This window comes from Hemiscyllium ocellatum, chromosome 32 (assembly GCF_020745735.1).
Source record: "Hemiscyllium ocellatum isolate sHemOce1 chromosome 32, sHemOce1.pat.X.cur, whole genome shotgun sequence".
NCBI lineage: Eukaryota > Metazoa > Chordata > Chondrichthyes > Orectolobiformes > Hemiscylliidae > Hemiscyllium > Hemiscyllium ocellatum.
Window position 1 is genome coordinate 49525217 of NC_083432.1, and position 21040 is coordinate 49546256.

General features: G+C 51.3%; 1 protein-coding gene across 1 annotated transcript in view; it reads left to right on the forward strand.

Annotated features, from left to right (window-relative positions):
• The window catches only part of LOC132830957 (trafficking kinesin-binding protein 1-like), a 62485-nt gene that overhangs the window by 26197 nt on the left and 15248 nt on the right, over window positions 1-21040 (forward strand). Inside the window, exons 4-14 of the mRNA XM_060848920.1 lie at window positions 2760-2836; window positions 4139-4255; window positions 7664-7764; window positions 8917-9025; window positions 11052-11130; window positions 12044-12174; window positions 12263-12337; window positions 12530-12667; window positions 15723-15799; window positions 19763-19993; window positions 20404-20409. Coding sequence (XP_060704903.1) covers window positions 2760-2836; window positions 4139-4255; window positions 7664-7764; window positions 8917-9025; window positions 11052-11130; window positions 12044-12174; window positions 12263-12337; window positions 12530-12667; window positions 15723-15799; window positions 19763-19993; window positions 20404-20409 — 1141 coding nt within the window. The remainder of the gene's footprint in view (window positions 1-2759; window positions 2837-4138; window positions 4256-7663; window positions 7765-8916; window positions 9026-11051; window positions 11131-12043; window positions 12175-12262; window positions 12338-12529; window positions 12668-15722; window positions 15800-19762; window positions 19994-20403; window positions 20410-21040) is intronic.

Consider the following 21040-nt stretch of genomic DNA (forward strand, 5'->3'; position numbering starts at 1 on the left):
GATTGAACATATTTTACTGGGTTCAAGGGGCTACCACAGTGGGTCAGAGGCTTGTCCTCAGTTTATTAACGGGTCTGGGTGGGGGGAGGGGAATGGGGAAGGAGGTTGTTGTGGAAGTGAAAGGAAGGGGACAGGGTACTAGGGGTGGGGGTTGACAGTTTGAGCCAGGGGCTGGGAGTCTAAGGAAGGGTTGCAGTGTGGGGCAGAGGGTTGTTTTGAAGGTATTGTGGTTTCTGTTGTATCCCCTGGTGTTCTCATGATTCTAGTCCGCGTTTCGGCTATTTGCAATGATCAGGATGTTAACAAACTACAGAGTGATAGATTCTCACGGGGAACATCGATCTGATTAAGAGTCGGGCGGACAATGTCTTCCGGGGATGGTTCAGGTCAATGGTACTGACGCATTGAGAGGTGAAACTGGAAAAACACAGAAGACAGAAGGAAATGCTGATAGAGTGAGATGAATGAGAACGGGGGAGTTGGCTCACGTGGAGATGAAACACTAGCATGGCTCTGTTGGGCCGAATAGCCTGTTTTGCGTTTACTTTGTAATTCTGTGTGAAATATTCCAAAGGCTTGGAATAGTTCTGATTTTCCCTGTCACCACCACCCCTCTCCTCCCACCTCAATCACCACTTCCATTGCACCTTCTTTTATTTCTCTCATAGAGTCACCAAGCATGGAAACAGGCCCATCGGCCCAACCCATCCATGCCAACTCCTTTCCCAATCTAAAACTAGTCCCCTTGCCTGCGTTTGGCCCATACCCCCCTAAGCCTTTCCTATTCATATACCTCGCCAAACATCTTTTAAACGTTGTAATTGTATCTGCCTTCTACCACTGCCTCTGGCTACACGACCTGTACTTGTGTGCAAAGGTTGCCCTCAGCCCATTGCCCCAGTTGATCAAGATCCCTTTGTAATCTTCGATAACCGTCTGTCCCTGAAGAGCCCCTGACCCTCAGTGAGAGAGTGGTCAGTGTTCATGCTTTATCTGTGATCCATGTGGGTAATCACAGTCAAACCTGAGTTTGCCCCATCCCCACAATCAAACACATCCCACTACTCACCTCCTCATACAGCGATGTGGGGGTCACTGACTGGGCTCTGTATTTTTTGCCCATCCCTAGTTGCCCCTTGAGAAGGTGGGGGTGAGCTGCCTTCTTGAAATACTGCAGTCCATGTGCTGTAGGCAATGTCACCACAATGTCCCTTAGGTCAAATGGATTTCGACCCAGCAACAGTGAAGGAATATTGTTGAGGAGGACTTTATAATGTCACGGCCTGCTCAAATCCAACATTTAGATCAATCCCGTGTTTCTATCCAGCTACATTTTTATTTTACTTATCTTCTTTCATCAGTAGAAGCTCGTTTGAGGTGGAAATTCTGTCAGTTTCACCCCCATCCCCCTTTATTATTTCAGGAACATTGCAATTGCCTGTGGTCCTGTCTCTGTCACTGTGGCTGAGACCATATTCACAGATGGGCTAAGTCTGTTCCTGTGAAATGGCGATCAGATGCGCCTCTGAGGCGTTAATGTCAAACCATGAAGCAGAGAGCCAGGGGTGAGGCAGCGAGGACTTTGGGAATAGATGAGTTAAATCTGAGCTGTCTCTGCTCATTCTGCAAATCACTGACAGACGCTCTGTGTGAAAATAAAGCCCAATTAACAGTACAAAGCAGTGACCTTGCTGGAATGGGGGCAAGGAAGCTGTCTTCTGTACTCCGAGGATATCATGAGCGCAGTGAACGTGTGACTGCACACGTACTCTCAGAGCACAGACTGAGGCGGAGACCTTCCTGCAGGCACTGTCGGGTGGTGGAGCCAACCTGTGTCCGCGTCTCTCTGAGTGTGACCGAAATTTGCTGACCACCTCTCCACACTCTCTGCACCTCCTGAGACCACAAACCTTTCCTTTCCAGCCTGAAGCTAACGTCATGGATAGAGAATTCCCAACCCCCTGAGTGAAGACATTACTCCTCGCCTCAGTCTGCAATGAAGAGTCCCTTATCCCGAGAGGGTGCCCTCCTCCCTCCAGTGTTCGAGACTCTCCAGGTCGCACCCTGAACCCCACAGCACTTTGTTCAGCCTTGGTAGCCCCAGTTCCAATGCAGTGCTGATGTTCCTCTGGTACAGACACACTCAGCTTCCCAGCAAGACACCGAGCACAATCCCGATGTTGGGGAGAGGGGCTGGGATGTTTCCTAGGCCCGAAATTGTGGTTGTGGGCAGCACGGTGGCACAGTGGTTGGCACTGCTGCCTCACAGCGCCATAGACCCGGGTTCAGTTCCCGCCTCAGGCGACTGACTGTGTGGAGTTTGCACGTTCTCCCCGTGTCTGCGTGGGTTTCCTCCGGGAGCTCCGGTTTCCTCCCACAGTCCAAAGATGTGCGGGTCAGATGAATTGGCCATGCTAAATTGCCTGTAGTGTTAGGTAAGGGGTAAATGTAGGGGAATGGGTGGGTTGCGCTTCGGCGGGTCGGTGTGGACTGGTTGGGCCGAAGGGCCTGTTTCCACACTGTAAGTAATCTAATCTAATTTGCACCGGGGGAGGTATTTTAGAGTGAGGAGATGATTAGGAGGGAGAGCAGAGTTTGAAACATCTCAACAACATTCCACAGTCTCTGAGGGTACCAACCAGTAACTGGTGCAGCAGGACAGAGTGCGGGCAGGGCAGCAGGGAGGGTCACTGAAGGGAGTTGGGGATAGTATTGTTCCAAAGGGCCGCATGGACACTGATCTGACTCTCTTTTCACAGTTCTGTGTGCAGAGAGGGTGGGCCAGGTGACAAAGACATACCGTGACATTGAAGCTGTCACACACTTGCTGGAGGAGGTGAGTCAGCAGCACGTCCCTCCACATAAACACACTCACGGCTGGGAGGGTCACGAGTTGGGGGGGCAGGAAAATACTTCAAAACTAAACAGGACTGAATTTCACTCAGTGAGCTGCTGTGAGCTGGGATGTGGTCTCACAGAGAGTGGTGGAAGCTAATTCCGTAAGAACATTCACACGGATTTTGTTAAATGCATAAAAGAGGAAATCTAAGGGAAGACCAGGGGGTGGGAGAGGGGAGTTATAACTTTCTTCACAGAGCTAGCACAGTCAGGAGGGGCCACATGGCCTCATTCTATGCTATCTCCTCTCTGATGGTATTGGTCTCTGAGGTTTCTGATTATAGCAAAACTTGAGATGGACCTTATGTCCACTTCTTATGATCCAAAACTCAAAATGACTGACCATTCCTGCTTATCCCCACAGCGTGAATAGACTGTACCCCAGTGAGAGTCAGTGTGTGAGGGACTGTACCCCAGTGAGAGTCAGTGTGTGTGGGAGACTGTACCCCAGTGAGAGTCAGTGTGTGAGGGACTGTACCCCAGTGAGAGTCAGTGTGTGTGAGGGACTGTACCCCAGTGAGAGTCAGTGTGTGGGGGACTGTACCCCAGTGAGAATCAGTGTGTGAGGGAGACTGTACCCCAGTGAGAGTCAGTGTGTGTGGGAGACTGTACCCCAGTGAGAGTCAGTGTGTGGGGGACTGTACTCCAGTGAGAGTCAGTGTGTGTGGGAGACTGTACCCCAGTGAGAGTCAGTGTGTGGGGGACTGTACATCAGTGAGAGTCAGTGTGTGTGAGGGACTGTACCCCAGTGAGAGTCAGTGTGTGGGGGACTGTACCCCAGTGAGAGTCAGTGTGTGTGGGACTGTACCCCAGTGAGAGTCAGTGTGTGAGGGACTGTACCCCAGTGAGAGTCAGTGTGTGGGGGACTGTACCCCAGTGAGAGTCAGTGTGTGAGGGACTGTACCCCAGTGAGAGTCAGTGTGTGTGAGGGACTGTACCCCAGTGAGAGTCAGTGTGTGGGGGACTGTACCCCAGTGAGAGTCGGTGTGTGTGGGAGTGTGCCCCAGTGAGAGTCGGTGTGTGTGGGAGTGTGCCCCAGTGAGAATCAGTTCGTCAATAATGAGAGGTTGGAAATGAGGATGAAAGCTGGATGAAAAGGTTGAAGATGACTTTTGAACATTTGAGGAATTGAAATGTTGTAATCTTGTTAGAAAGAGCAATGATGGTGACAGTGGGTGGAGAGTCGGTGATGTGTGGGTGCTGTTTCTGACCCTAACACAGTGACACTGTGTAATTCCAGAAAGAGCGAGATCTGGAACTCGCAGCTCGGATCGGACAATCCCTGCTGAAACAGAACCGTATCCTGACAGAGAACAACGAAAACCTGGAACAACAAATCCAACAACTCATCGAGGAGGTAGTACCAAGGGAAATGGTCAGTGTGAGGAGGGAGAGTGAGGGAGACGGTCAGTGTGAGGAGGGAGAGTGAGGGGGATGGTCAGTGTGAGGAGGGAGAGTGAGGGAGTCGGTCAGTGTGAGGAGGGAGAGTGAGGGGGATGGTCAGTGTGAGGAGGGAGAGTGAGGGACACGGTCAGTGTGAGGAGGGAGAGTGAGGGGGATGGTCAGTGTGAGGAGGGAGAGTGAGGGAGTCGGTCAGTGTGAGGAGGGAGAGTGAGGGAGATGGTCAGTGTGAGGAGGGAGAGTGAGGGGGATGGTCAGTGTGAGGAGGGAGAGTGAGGGGGATGGTCAGTGTGAGGAGGGACAGTGAGGGAGATGGTCAGTGTGAGGAGGGAGAGTGAGGGAGATGGTCAGTGTGAGGAGGGAGAGTGAGGGAGATGGACACTGTGAGGAGGGAAAGTGAGGGAGAGTGAGGGAGATGGTCAGTGTGAGGAGGGAGAGTGAGGGAGATGGACAGTGTGAGGAGGGAGAGTGAGGGAGAATGAGGGAGATGGTCAGTGTGAGGAGGGAGAGTGAGGGAGAGTGAAGGAGGTGGACAGTATGAGGAGGGCGAGTGAGGGAGAATGAGGGAGATGGTCAGTGTGAGGAGAGTGAGTGAGGGGGATGGTTAATGCTGTGGTTAGTCTCCATCAGCATGAGAATATGACAGTTATGATGTTCAATGTTGCGGGTCTGTCTGTCTGTCTGTCTGTCTCTCATTAACAAGTTGCTGCCTAGAGTTTGCAACGTGTCCTGCCCCCTCACAGGGACAATCCTGCACCCACTCCATCACCCAGACACCCCATCGAGACTGACTGCTCAGTGCTCCCCTGAGTCCATGCAGTAATGGCCAGGCACTGAGCTGGGCTGGGAAATTCCTTTTCTTGTGGGTGTTATATATTTACAAAGGTGTCCTGGAGCGTATTAACATCACTGGGAGCAGATTGTCAATGTACTACAGATGCTGGAAATCTGAAACAAAGATAGAAATTGCTGGAGAAACTCAGCAGGTCTATCAGAATCTGTCAAGAGAGAAACAGTTCATGTTTGACTGCTGTTCAGAACCATCAATAAAAGAAATTACTTTACAATGTCCTGATGTCACATGCAATGCACCCTCAGTAATGTGAAGCCAGTTCCCCAATCACAGGCAAATTGTGAAAGAGTTCTCTTCTCAATCACAAACTCATTCCAAACCATCTCTCGAGACTTGACCCATAGAACCTAGGATGATACATCCAGTAATTTAATGAGGGAGTGCCGCACTGTCGGAGAGTCAGTGCTGAGGGTGGGCCACACTGTCGGAGAGTCAGTGCTGAGGGTGGGCCACACTGTCGGAGAGTCAGTGCTGAGGGTGGGCCACACTGTCGGTGGGTCAGTGCTGAGGGAGTGCCGCGCTGTCAGAAGGTCAGTGCTGAGGGAGCGCCACACTGTCGGAGGGTCAGTGCTGAGGGAGTGCCGCACTTCGGAGGGTTAGTGCTGAGGGAGTGCCGCACTGTTGGAGGGACAGTGCTGAGGGAGTGCCGCACTGTCGGAGAGTCAGTGCTGAGGGTGGGCCACACTGTCGGCGAGTCAGTGCTGAGGGTGGGCCACACTGTCGGAGAGTCAGTGCTGAGGGTGGGCCACACTGTCGGTGGGTCAGTGCTGAGGGAGTGCCGCGCTGTCAGAAGGTCAGTGCTGAGGGAGCGCCACACTGTCGGAGGGTCAGTGCTGAGGGAGTGCCGCACTTCGGAGGGTCAGTGCTGAGGGAGTGCTGCACTGTCGGAGGGTCAGTGCTGAGGGAGCGCTGCACTGTCAGAGGGTCAGTGCTGAGGGGTGGGCATTCTCGGAGGGCCAGTGCTGAGGGAGTGGGCACTCTCGGAGGGTCAGTGCTGAGGGAGTGCCTCACTGTTGGAGGGTCAGTGCTGAGGGAGTGGGCACTCTCACTGGGTCAGTGCTGAGGGAGTGCCGCACTGTCAGAGTCAGTGCTGAGGGAGTGCTGCAGTGTCAGAGGGTCAGTGCCGAGGGAGTGCCGCACTGTCGGAGGGTCAGTACTGAGGGAGTGCCGCATTGTCGGAGGGTCACAGCTGAGGGAGTGCTGCACTGTCGGAGGGTCAGTGCTGAGGGAGTGCCACACTGTCGGAGAATCAGTGCCAAGGGAGTGCCGCAGTGTCGGAGGGTCATTGCCGAGGGAGTGCCGCACTGTTAAAGGGTCAATGCTGAGGGTGCGCCTCACTGTCGGAGGGTCAGTGCTGAGGGAGTCCTGCACTGTTGGAGGGCCAGTACTGAGGGAGTGCTGCATTGGCGGAGGGTCAGTGATGAGGGAGTGCTGCATTGTCGGAGGGTCAGTGATGAGGGAGTGCCGCACTGTCAGAGGGTCAGTGATGAGGGAGTGCCACACTGTCAGAGGGTCAGTGCTGAGGGAGTGCCGCACTGTCAGGGGGTCAGTGATGAGGGAGTGCTGCACTGTCAGAGGGTCAGTGCTGAGGGAGTGCCGCACTGTCAGAGGGTCAGTGCTGAGGGAGTGCCGCACTGTCAGAGGGTCAGTGATGAGGGAGTGCTGTACTGTTGGAGGGTCAGTGCTGAGGGAGTGCCGCACTGTCAGAGGGTCAGTGCTGAGGGAGTGCCGCACTGTCGGAGGGTCAGTGCTGAGGGAGTGCCGCACTTTCAGAGGGTCAGTGATGAGGGAGTGCCGCACTGTTGGAGGAGGGACTTGGGAGGGGCGATGGAGATGTGATAGGTGGAAGGAGGTCAAGGTGAGGGTGATAGGCCAGAGTGGGGTGGGGGCAGAGAGGTCAGGAAGAAGATTGCAGGTTAGGAGGGCGGTGCTGAGTTCGAGGGAATCGACTGAGACAAGGTGGGGGGAGGGGAAATGAGGAAACTGGAGAAATCTGAGTTCATCCCTTGTGGTTGGAGGGTTCCCAGGCGGAAGATGAGGCGCTCTTCCTCCAGCCGTCGTGTTGTTATGGTCTGGCGATGGAGGAGTCCAAGGACCTGCATGTCCTTGGTGGAGTGGGAGGGGGAGTTAAAGTGTTGAAGGGTCAGTGCTGAGGGAGTGCCGCACTGTCAGAGGGTCAGTGCTGAGGGAGTGCCGCACTGTTGGAGGGTCAGTGCTGAGGGAGTGCCGCACTGTTGGAGGGTCAGTGCTGAGGGAGTGCCGCACTGTTGGAGGGTCAGTGCTGAGGGAGTGCCGCACTGTTGGAGGGTCAGTGCTGAGGGAGTGCTACATTGTTGAAGGGTCAGTACTGAGGGATGGGTTGGCATTTTGCCCTTGAATCTGCTCTATAGGCAGGTTATGAACATAACGATATTGGGAGACAGGAGCGTTCCGAGGCTCCCCTTGTTCGTTCCAGAAGCCGCTGTGATTCCTGTGGACCTGTCGACTTTAACCCTTTCCCTCCTGGTGTAGGTGACCCAGCTGAAACATGAAGTGAGTATGAGGGATGACCTTCTCCATTTCTACACCAACTGCCCGGAGGAGACTGAGGCTGATTCAGCGTCCAGCAGCCCGTGAGTAACCCTGCCCCTGACACAGCCCCTCTCTCCCCTCCCCCCACACCATCACCCACCCACCACCACCCACACCCTCAGCCCCACCACCCACACCCACACCCCTCCCCCACACCCACACCCACACCCACACCCTCTCCCCCACCACCCACACCATCACCCCCCCACCACCCACACCCTCAACCCCATCACCCACACCCACACCTACACCCCCTCCTGCACCACCCACACCCTCAACCCCATCACCCACACCCCCTCCCCCCTCCCTCACACCATCACCCCCCCACCACCCACACCCTCAACCCCATCACCCACACCCACACTCCCTCCCCACCACCTACACCCCCTTCCCCACCATCCACACCGTCAACCTCTCCCCCACACCATCACCCCCCACCACTCACACCCTCAACCCCATCACCCACACCCACACCATCACCCCCCTCCCCCACCATCCACACCCTCAACACCTCCCCCACACCTTCACACCCACACCCTCACCCCACCACACACATCCTCATCCCCTCCCCCACACCTTCACCCCCTCCCCCACATCCCCTCCCCCACCACCCAAATCCTCACCCCCTCCCCCACCAACCACACCCTCACCCCCACCACCACACCCTCACCCACCGCACACACCCCCTCCCCACCACACACACCATCACCCCCTTCCCCACTACCTACACCCTAACCCTCTCCCTCACGCCCCTCCCCGACCACCCACACCCCCCTTCCCCCACACCCTCACCCCTCCCCCACAACCCACACCTTCCCACCCTCCCCCACACCCCTTCCTCCACCACACTCACCTTCACCCCCACCACCCACTCCCTCACCCCCTCCCCCACCACCCGGGACTGCCCCTATTCCCCTCCCCAAACCCCAGCCATTCCGGGTACATTGTCTCCCTCCCCCTCCATTTCTCTATTCCCACACTATTCCCCACTCCATTTACTGTCCCCCGCAGCCCCATCTCCATTTCACTCCCACTCCCAATCCTGCACACCCCGTCAACTCCCCAGGTCCTTTGCCCACTGCCTCAGTAACATCCCCCCATCCCTCCCCCTCCCACTGACCCTCTATCACACCGATTGACCTCCACTAGCCGTTGTTCGGAGAATGATTTCACCAGCATCTCCCCTGTTTCAGGCTGAGACGGAACGAGTCCTCGGTCTCTCTGCAGAGTTATCTCCACCTGGAATTCCTGCAACAGAAACTGCGCAACCTGGAAGACGAGAACCAGAAACTCAGACACAAGGTAATCGCTGATCCTGAGACCTACAGGCATCTGAGAGCATTCACTGACAGTGACAATCAACGTCTGTACGCGGGACAGGGCAGCATCTGTACACGGGACAGAGCAGTGTCCGTACACGAGACAGGGCAGTGTCTGTACGCGGGACAGGGCAGCATCTGTACACGGGACAGAGCAGTGTCTGTACGCGGGACAGGGCAGCATCTGTACACGGGACAGAGCAGTGTCTGTACGCGGGACAGGGCAGTGTCTGTATGTGGGACAGGGCAGTGACTGTACGTGGGACAGGGCAGTGTCTGTACACGGGACAGAGCTGTGTCTGTACGTGGGACAGGGCAGTGTCTGTACATGGGACAGGACAGTGTCTGTACGTGGGACAGGGCAGTGTCTGTACATGGGACAGGGCAGTGTCTGTACGTGGGACAGGGCAGTGTCTGCACATGGGACAGAGCAGTGGCTGTACGTGGGACAGGGCGGTGCCTGTATGTGGGACAGGGCAGTGCCTGTACATGGGACAGGACAGTGTCTGTACATGGAACAGGGTAATGTCTGTACGCAGGACAGGGCAGTGTCTGTACATGGGATTTAGCAGTGTCTGTACATGGGATAGGGTGGTGCCTGTACGTGGGACAGGACAGTGCCTGTATGTGGGACAGGGCGGTGCCTGTACATAGGACAGGACAGTGTCTGTACGTGGGACAGGTCAGTGTCTGTACGTAGGACAGGGCAGTTTCTGTACGTGGGACAGGTCAGTGCGTGTACATGGGACTGGGCAGCCTCTGCACGTGGGACAGGACAGTGTCTACACGGGACAGGGCAGTGTCTGTACGTGGGACAGGGCAGTGCCTGTACACGGGACAGGTCAGTGTCTGTACATGGGACAGGGCAGTGTCTGTACGCGGGATTGGGCAGTGTCTGTACGTGGGACAGGGCAGTGTCTGTACGCAGGATTGGGCAGTGTCTGTACGCGGGACAGGGCAGTGTCTGTACGTGGGATTGGGCAGTGTCTGTACGCGGGACAGGGCAGTGTCTGTACGCGGGATTGGGCAGTGTCTGTACGTGGGACAGGGCAGTGTCTGTACGCAGGATTGGGCAGTGTCTGTACGCGGGATTGGGCAGTGTCTGTACGCGGGACAGGGCAGTGTCTGTACGCGGGATTGGGCAGTGTCTGTACGCGGGACAGGGCAGTGTCTGTACGCGGGACAGGGCAGTGTCTGTACGCGGGACAGGTCAGTGCCTGTACAGAGAATGAAAACGTGAAAGAACTGTGGATGATTAGATTAGATTACTTTTAGATTAGATTACTTACAGTGTGGAAACAGGCCCTTCGGCCCAACAAGTCCACACCGACCCGCCGAAGCGCAACCCACCCATACCCCTACATATACCCCTTACCTAACACTATGGGCAATTTACCATGGCCAATTCACCTGACCCGCACATCTTTGTGACTGTGGGAGGAAACCGGAGCACCCGGAGGAAGCCCACGCAGACACGGGGAGAACGTGCAAACTCCACACAGTCAGTTGCCTGAGGTGGGAATTGAACCCAGGTCCCTGGCGCTGTGAGGCAGCAGTGCTAACCACTGTGCCACCGTGCCGCCTAAATGCTGTAAATCAGAAACAAAAACCGAAGTTGTTGGAAGAGCTCAGCAGGTCTGGCAGCATCTGTGGAGAGAAAGGGCATCCACTGGCCCTTCCTCATAGCCGTTTTGCAGATTCTGTGTTTGTTTCTGTCGATGGAATGTTAGTTTCTGGCTGGTCTCGGTGTTGTTCCCTTACTGAGGGAATACTGCAGGGTCCGAGGTGGTGTCTCACAGATTGAGATGGTTAACCATGGCCCACCTCGTGATGAAATGGCTCCATTTGGAACAGGAGGAGGGCTGTTGCCTCCAAGTTTCCTTTCTATTCAGGAACTCTGACATCAATGCCCCATCACCCACCCTCTCCTCCTGTGATTAACTCCAGCCGATGGGTTTGCGTGTGGTGTTGTTCACGGTGTGTGACTTATTCCCATTTCCTCCCTCTAGGCTGCTCAGTTATCGACAGAAACATTGGAATATGAGTGCAAGGAGGAGCAGTTGGTGTTAGACTGTGCCAAGGAACTGGGTGAGCTTGGGCAATATCACTCGTTAATGGATGTGAGGGCCTTGGGCAGGGTGCAGAGGGGATTAAGAGAGATGCAGCAGCTCCTGCCTGATTGGTACCACACCAATAACATCCCCTTCCTCCAACATCACCACGCAGTTGCAGCAGTGTGTACCATCTACAAGATGCACAGCAGAAATTTACCAAAGGTCCTCAGACAGCACCTTCCAAACCCACAACCACTTCCATCTAGAAGGACGAGGGCGGCAGATACACGGGAACACCACTCTCTTCAAGTTCCCCTCTGAGTCACTCACCATCCTGACTTGGAAATACATCGCCGTTCCTTCACTGTCTCTGGGTCAGAATCCTGGAACTCCCTCCCTAAGGGACATTGTGGGTCACCCTACAGCACATGGACTGCAGCGGTTCAAGAAGGCAGCTCACCCCCACCTTCTCAAGGGGCAACTAGGGACGGGGAATAAATACTGGGCCCCAGCCAGTGACCCCCACCTCCCAGTTGTCTCTGATTAATTTCTCTTTATTGTTGATACAATCTTGGAGGAAGTGAGGTGTTTGATGATTGAATGGTTTTCGGTTAGAGAGTGGAGAGCTGGGTTTGGGGAGGTGGGGTTGTTCCAGACCGAGATGGGGCCTATGTTCCTGTCCTGTGACTGCACACAGCTAATCTCACCCCGTGGCTGTGATTCTGAACTTGTCCCATCCGTGCAAAGTCCTGGGCACAGGTTGTGGTCAGCAGTGTGAGGCCAGAGGGGTGTGTGTGGCATTGGCTCTCAGTGGGTCAGACACAGAACAATAGGGGTATTCAGGGAACAATCTCTGAGCTGGAGACTGTTCACCCTCGACACATTCTCATCTGCCTCTCATTCTGTCCCCTCTCATCAACTTTGTGGTTCATCTGGTGATGGTGCAGAGGAGAGCAATAACCAATTGGCAGCTGTTTCTGAGGAGCTGTCACAGAAGGTGGAGGATTCGGTGAAACAGCAGGAAGAGATCAGCCTTCTCCTGGCCAGAGTTGTGGAACTCCAGCAGAAATGTAAAATGGTATGTCAGCAATTCACCAAGCCCACCGCAGCTCCAGTATTGCATTGTCATTCGTACAATTTCAAATGTGCATTTTGTCTTAAATCAGTGCACGACAGAAAATGAAGAGCTAACTCAATACCTTGTCGCAGCAAGAGATACTCAGGAGCAATTAAAGACTGAGGTGGGTAATAAAACCAGGAACCCCCTCTCCCCACCTCCCCAAGCCCTGTGTTACTGACTGTATCTCTATTGATGTTAATCCAGCTCCCGCACACTGTCACTCACTGCCACTGTTTCCCAGTGAACAGGCTATTTGATGAAATGGTGGACTGTATTGGTTTGATTGTAACGTTTTGGTTTGATTGTGTATTAGGTGCAGTACCTGCGGGAGAAATATTCCCAGTGTGATGCGATGCTGCATGAAGCCCAAGAGGAGATGAAGAATTTGAGGAACAAGACTGCTCCAAACAGCTCCATCAACCGGTACCACACTGTACCCGTCTATCCCATGGTAAACACACCAGTACCACACTGTACCCGTCTATCCCATGGTAAACACACTGGTACCACACTGTACCCGTCTATCCCATGGTAAACACACCGGTACCACCCGTACCCGTCTATCCCATGGTAAACACACCGGTACCACACTGTACCCGTCTATCCCATGGTAAACACACCGGTACCACACTGTACCCGTCTATCCTATGGTAAACACACCGGTACCACACCGTACCCGTCTATCCCATGGTAAACACACCGGTACCACACCGTACCCGTCTATCCCATGGTAAACACACCGGTACCACACTGTACCCGTCTATCCCATGGTAAACACACCGGTACCACACTGTACCCGTCTATCCTATGGTAAACACACCGGTACCACACCGTACCCGTCTATCCCATGGTAAACACACCGTCTCCACACTGTCTAATACCTCACTGCCTTTAGCGTCCAGTAACCAACCTAAGCCTGGGGACGTCTGACAACTCTCCTGCTGCTTCACTCCCTCCTGCGGAATCAGAAAAATTCATTGATTTAGCTTCCAATTTCCTTCCTGCCTTCACCTTCACCTGGTCCATCACTGACTCCTCCCTTCCCTTCCTTGGAATGCCTGTTTCCATTTCTGGGAATTGAATGGCCATTAATTTTCACTTTAACCTCACTGACTCCCACAGTTACCATGACAACACATCCGCACACCCTGCTTTCCAGAAGGACCCTATTCCATTCTCTCAGCTCAGGTCACATCTGGTTCAATGATAACAGCTTGTACATGGGAGCCTCTGAAATCTCCACCTTCTTCCTCAATGAAGGATTCCCAGCAGGGTCCTCAGCTAGATCAGAACCATCTCCCACATTTTGAGGCTCATCCCCTTGCTTCCATCTCCCTTATCCTCACCTACAATCCCACCAGCAACATATCCGGAGGGTCGTCAGCCACCATCTCCGCCACCTCCAGCAAGATATCAGCACCCGACATATATTCCAGAACAACGTGGGCCACTCCTCCTATATTCCCAGCAGATTCCCATGGCACCTTCCCCTGCAACTGTGGAAGGTGCAACACCTCCCTCCACACTATCCAAGATCTCAGACACACCTTCCAGGTGAAGCATTACTTTACCTGCACTGCCCACGATCTCGTCTACTGCATTTGTTGCTCACAATGTGGTCTCCTCCCCATTGGGGAGATGAAGCGCAGACTGGATAACTGCTTCACAGAGCACCTACGTGCTGCCCGCAAAAATGGCCCTGAGCTTCCAGTCGCCTGCCACTTCCACACCCCACCCCATTCCCTCTCTCCAACATCGCTCTCTCCGGCTGGCTGCAGTGCTCCAGTGAAGCCCAGTGCAAGGTGGAAAAACAGCATCTCATTTTCCACCTGGGGACCCCGCAGCCTTAAGGGCTCAATATCAAATTCAATATTTTAGGGTCAGAGCACATCCTCCCATGTCCATACTCCAGTCCCCACATACCAGGCCCTGTCATCACACAGGCTGCTATCATAAACAACCCATTATCAGCCACAAACTCTCCCCATTAGCAGCTATTCATTCTCCTGGGCTGACCTTTAACCATTCCTTTGTCTATCCAATGATTTTTCTCTCTCCCAAGGCTCTCTCCCATCCCTAGACCCCTCCCCCTTCCCTCCCCAACCCCTTCTCGACCATGAGCTACAATCAGTTCTGAGGAACAGTCACAGATCCTGCCAGACCTGCTGAGGCTTTCTGCCATTCCTGACTTTGTTTCGGATTTTGAGCATCCATATTTCTTTGGTATTTTAAGCCAATCTCCTACTCCATGGGCTAGGGGCCTTTACCAGGGACCACTTCAAGCTCTTCGTACTGTAGTACCATTTACTGCTCAGCCTGAGACTGTCTCCATTTTCAAAGACGTGTAATTTTGTACAGAGGTGACCAAAGAGTTATCCTGTTCGGATCACTGAACTGAGATTTATAACAAATTAAAAATCCCTCGGTTATAGTCAGGGCTTGAGCTCCTGATCAATGTCCAGGTCCGAATTTGTGGGTGTATTTTTTTCTTTTTTTAATTTTTTTTCTCTTTTTTAACAGTGAAGGGCAGGGACTCTTATTTTTTATTTGTAATTAACCCCCACACTACTGCCTAACTGCGATAGTGCTTATTTTTCCCCAGCACCCATGGTGTGTGTGTGCAGGTGTGAGATACAGTGAGAGACACAAAGTGCACGAGTCTTTATTCAGTTTCCACCACCAGGAAGATAGGAAAACACTCGAGTGGCCTGTGACAAGCAGCGCCCTTCACATCAAATTTGTGGGTGTTTTATCTCAGAACTGGTGAACTCTGATTCGCCAATGATCAATATTCAAACACACAGACTGGGGAGATGTTTGAGAGGTTCTGGTTGCTATGGAGCCTGTGTCCCAGAGAAAGCCTGCACCTTCAGGTCAGGATAACCTGGAAGTATTAAAGATCTGGATTTCACAGTCCCATGAAGTCCCAATGAAACATTCTGACTGAGCAGCTAATTTGCTCAAAGTGAACGAGAAGCAGATAACCTTTTGAAAGTGAATGTAGTTTGGAGATAAATATTGGTAAAAGTAACTTGCAGAGCTCACTTGCTGTTTACTGGCACTGACACATTTATCACAAACAAGAAATCCAGCTGCAGAAGACATCTCCTGCTCCATCAACTGTCTACTCTTCAATTTCAACAGCCAGTTTCTTATCTTACGTGGGGTAACATCAACATTAAATAAAACATTCTGCTGGAGATAAAATGCACAGCATGGTGGCAGTGATGGGAAATGGAAGACTTAGTGAAAAATCCAAGTAGTGTTTACTATATTTAACTATTATACACAATAATTGTACCCTTCAGACACATTCATGCTTCATGTGATCCCTGGGTAAAGTGGGGCTGAGATCTTTATATCTTCAGGCCACGTGTTGTGATGGTATCAGGAGCATGTCTGTTAAGTGTATACTAACAATGAGACATAACCCAATGGGAATGGTCCTTTGTGAGATGTTACTGTGTACCTAACTCCTGTTACAAGTCACATCTGTTCTGTTGAAGGACTCTCTGGCTGCTGAAATCGAAGGAACAATGCGAAAAGGCTTATACATTGACACTGCTGCATCTCTGGAGAACAGGTAGGAGAGAGGTACCCTGCAACACAGCTCATCCTCCGACTGAGAGCTGTCAAACTGAGCAGTTAATGCTGAATCGTGTCGTTTAGAGCTGAGTTTGCTCTCTGAATGTTTGGCTGAGAATTTAGATGTGAGCATTTTGTTACTGGTTTGGTGTGAGCTCCCATCTGTGTTGTTTTTGGTCAGGATGAATTCTGGTTTGTGTTGGTTGAACTGTGCATATGGGAGATTAGAGAGAGTTTCTGCAGGAAGTGTGTTTGGTTGTGAATCCTATCAGATTGCATGGATCGGTTGGAGTTGCATGGAGTTGCAATAAGGAGGAATTTACAGGAACTAGGGGGTATGATGAATAGCATTTGCAGGAAGGGAGATGAACTGCAGATACAGTCAGGGAGATGGGTTACCTTCAGGAAAGGTAGGAGAGGGAGGCAGATCGTGCAGGGGTCTCCTGTGGCTATCCCCATCTCAAACAAGAATGCTGTTTTGGAAAATGTAGGGATGATGGACTCTCAGGGGAATGTAGCACTGACAGCCAAGTTTTTGGTACCGAGAGTGGCTCTAATGTAATGAGGGGCATGCCAGGTCCCAAGCAATTGATTGTGATAGGGGACTCTCTGGTCAGAGGCACACACAGATGTTTCTGTGGCTGATAGCGACAAATCAGAATGATGTGTTGCCTCCCTGGTGCTAGGTTCAAGGATATCTCTGAGAGGGTGCAGAACGTTCTCAAAGGGGAGAGGACCCAGCAGGAGGTCATTGTAAACATTGGAACTAATGACATAGGACGAGAAAATGAGAGAACATAGAAGTTAGGCAGGACTTTATAAAGGAGGTCATTGAGGATAGCAATATCTGGATTACTCCCAGTGCCATGAGCGAGTAATGGTAGGAATAGGAGGATAGAGCAGATGAATGCGTGGCTGAGGAGCTGGTGTATGGGAGAAGGGTTCACATTTTTTTGGATCATTGGAATCTCTTCTGGGGTAGAAGTGACCTGTATAAGGACAGATTGTACCTGAATTGGAAGGGGACTAATATACTGGCGGGGAAATGTGCTAGAGCTGCTCGGGAGGATTTAAACTACAAAAGTCGGGCAGGTGGGACCCAGGGAGATAGTGATGAAAGAGATCAGTCTGAGACTGATACAGTTGGGAAAAGGGGCGAGTAAACAGTCAGGGCAGGCAGGGTCAAGGTAGGACTGATAAATTAAACTGCATTTACTTCAATGCAAGAGGCCTAACAGGGAAGGCAGATGAACTCAGGGTGTGGTTAGGAACATGGGACTGGGATATCATAGCAATTGCAGAACATGGCTCAAGGATGGGCAGGACTGACAGCTTAATGTTCCAGGATACAAATGCTACAGGAAGGATAGAAAGGGAGGCAAGGGAGGAGGGGGAGTGGTGTTTTTGATAAGGGATAGCATTTCAGCTGTGCTGAGGGAGGATATTCCCAGAAATACATCGAGGGAAGTTATTTGGGTGAAACTGAGAAATAAGAAGGGGATGATCACCTTATAGGGATTGTATTACAGACCCCTAATAGTCAGCGGGTAATTGAGAAACAAACTTGTGAGGAGATCTCATTTATTTGGAAGAATAATAGGGTGGTTATGGTTGGGGATTTTAACTTTCCAAACATAGACTGGGACTGCCATAGTGTTAAAGGTTTAGATGGAGAGGAATTTGTTAAGTGCGTATGAGAAAATTTTCTGATTCAGTATGTGGATGTACCTACTACAGAAGGTTCAAAACTTGACCTACTCTTGGGAAATAAGGCAGGGCAGGTGACTGAGGTGTCAGTGGGGGAGCACTTTGGGACCAGTGACCATAATTCTATTCATTTTAAAATAGTGATGGAAAAGGATAGACCAGATCTAAAAGTTAAAATTCTAAATTGGAGGAAGGCTAATTTCGATGGCACTAGGCAAGAGCTTTCAAAAGTTGTTTGGGTGCAGATGTTCACAGGTAAAGGGACGGCTGGAAAATAGGGACACTTCAAAAGTGAGATAATGAGAATCCAGAGAGAGTATATTCCTGTCAGGGTGAAAGGAAAGGCTGGTAAGTTATAGGGAATGCTGGATGACTAAAGAAATTGAGTGTTTTGTTAAGAAAAAGAATGAAGCATATGTCAGGTACAGACAGGATAGATCGAGTGAATCCTTAGAAGAGTATAAAGGGTGTAATCAGGAGGGCAAAAAGGGGGCATGAGATAGCTTTGGCAAATAGAGTTAAGGAGAATCCAAAGGGTTTTTACAAATACATTAAGGACAAAAGGGTAACTAGGGAGAGAATAGGGCCCCTCAAAGATCAGCAAGGTGGCATTTGTGTGGAGCTGCAGGAGATGGGCAGTACGGTGACTCAGTGGTAAGCACTGCTACCTCACAGTGCCAGGGGGACCCAGGTTCGATTCTAGCCTTGGGTGATTGTCTGTGGAGTTTGCACATTCTCCCTGTGGTCTGTGTGGGTTTCCTCCCACAATCCAAAGGTATGCAGGTTAGGTGAATTGACCATGCTAAATTGCCCACAGTGTTAGGTGCATTAGTCAGAGGGAAATGGGTCTGGATGGGTTACTCTTCGGCGGGTCGGCATGGACTTGTTGGGCTGAATGGTCTATTTCTCCAGTGGAATGAATCTAATCATGGAGGAGATACTAAATGAGTGTTTTGCATCAGTGTTTACTGTGGAGAAGGACATGGAAGATGGAGAACGTGGGAAAGTAGATAGTGACATTTTGAAAAATGTCCCCATATTACAGAGAAGGAAGTGCTGGATGTCTTGAAATGCATAAAAGTAGATAAATCCCCAGGACCTGATCAGGTGTACCCGAGAACTCTGGGATTGCTGGGCCCCGTGCTGAGATATTTGTGTCATCGATAGTTTCAGGTGAGGTGCTGGAAGACTGGAGGTTGGCTAACGTGGTGCCACTAATAAAGAAAGATGGTAAGGACAGGCCAGGGAACTATAGACTGGTGAGCCTGACCTCGGTGGTGGGCAAGTTGTTGGAGGGAATCCTGAGGGACAGGATGTACGTGTATTTGGAAAGGCAAGGACTGATTAGGGATAGTCAACATGGCTTTGTGCATGGGAAATCATGTCTCACAAACTTGATTGAGTTTTTTGAAGAAGTAACAAAGAGGATTGATGAGGGCAGAGCAGCAGATGTGATCTGTATGGACTTCAGTAAGGTGTTCGACAAGGTTCCCCATGGGAGACTGATTAGCAAGGTTAGATCTCACAGAATACAGGGAGAGCTAGCCATTTGGATACAGAACTGGCTCAAAGGTAGAAGACAGAGGGTGGTGGTGGAGGGTTGTTTTTCAGACTGGAGGCCTGTGACCAGTGGAGTGCCACAAGGATCGGTGCTGGGTCCACTACTTTTCGTCATTTACATAAATGATTTGGATATGAATATAAGAGGTATAGTTATTAAGTTTTCAGATGTCACGAAAATTGGAGGTGTAGTGGACAGTGAAGAGGGTTATCTCAGAGTACAATGGGATCTTGACCAGATGGGCCAATGGACTGAGAAGTGGCAGATGGAGTTTAATTTAGATAAATGCGAGGTGCTGCATTTTGGGAAAGCAAATCAGGGCAGGACTTATACACTTAATGGTACGGTCCTGGGGAGTGTTGCTGAACAAAGAGCATTGCGGACAGCCCATAAATCCTTCTTCAGACTTGTCCCAGGGAATTTTTTAGACTTTTTTGAAAGTTTAGTCAGGGTCTTGGTTTAATGACTTGTCTTGAAAGACAGAATTTGTGACAAGTCATTCTCCTTCAGTCCTGTACTGTACAGTATGGGCCTGGCTGTGTGGGCCTGCTGTTCAGTTCTTAGGTTCTGGAGTGAGACTTGAACCTATAACTTCCTAACTCAGAAGTGAGAGTGTGACCCACTCACCTTTGGCAGAGACACCTGAGTGCGCTCAGGATGAAGGTTTATTAACGCTGTGCTTTCCTCTCGCAGTAACTACAACCGAAGGGTCTTTGAGACAGTCCGGGCAGTCAACCAGGCAGTGAAGCTGAAATCTCGCTCCCAATCGCCTCAGAACATTCCAGGCTCCAGCCCATCGTCCACGGGACAGCCAGGCTCCAGCCACATCAGCAGTCCCCACACCAGCTTGTACGAGTCCAATCCATCCAGCAATGGGCTGGATGACAAACTGCAAACCCTGAACCTGGAGAACGACAACACTCTGTAAGAATCTCCTCCTCTCCCACACACATTGTAAAACCTCACAACATACAAGGAGGCCATTCGGCCATTGTACCTGAGATGGCCCTGTGAAAGAAAAACACATATTTATACAGCACCTTTTACAAGCTTAGGAGATATGAAACAGTGCAGTTTGTTTGAAATGTAGTCCCTGGTTTAACATAGGGAATGCTGCAGCTAATTTGGACAAAGCCATCTCCTACAACAGCTCAACATTAATGGCCAGTTTTTACAGTAACATTGATGGATAAACATTGGTCAGGACACTGGTGAAAAAACCCCCTCATGTCTTCAACATGTACTGTTTCCTCTTCATCAGAGTGACCAGGTTTAATGTCTCACCTAACAGACAGGACCTGGAAGAGTGTAGAATGCCCTGCTCTGTGTGTTAGCCTCGGGTATGTGTTCAATTCTCTGGATCTAGAGTTAACTTTCTGACTGAGAGAGTTTTCAAATCTCTCCATCTGCTCCTTTCCCATAGCTCTGCAAATCATTCCCTTTCTCCAATCCCTGTTCAGAATTCCTAGTTAATCTGCTCCTTTCAGGCAGCACATTACAGCAGATTACAATAACTCGCTGCGTAAAAATAAGCTCACGACATTTCATAGAACATAGAACATTACAGCTCAGTACAGGCCCTTCGGCCCTCGATGTTGTACTGACCTGTGGAACCAATCTGAAGCCCATCTAACCTACACCATTCCATTTTCATCCATATGAATATCCAATGACCATTTAGATTAGATTACTTACAGTGTGGAAACAGGCCCTTCGGCCTAACAAGTCCACACCGACCCGCCGAAGCGCAACCCACCCATTCCCCTACATTTACCCCTTATCTAACACTAGGGCAAGTTAGCATGGCCGATTCACCTGACCTACACATCTTTGGACTGTGGGAGGAAACCGGAGCACCCGGAGGAAACCTACGCAGACAAAGGGAGAACGTGCAAACTCCACACAGTCATTCGCCTGAGGCGGGAATTGAACCCCGGTCTCTGGCGCTGTGAGGCAGCAGTGCTAACCACT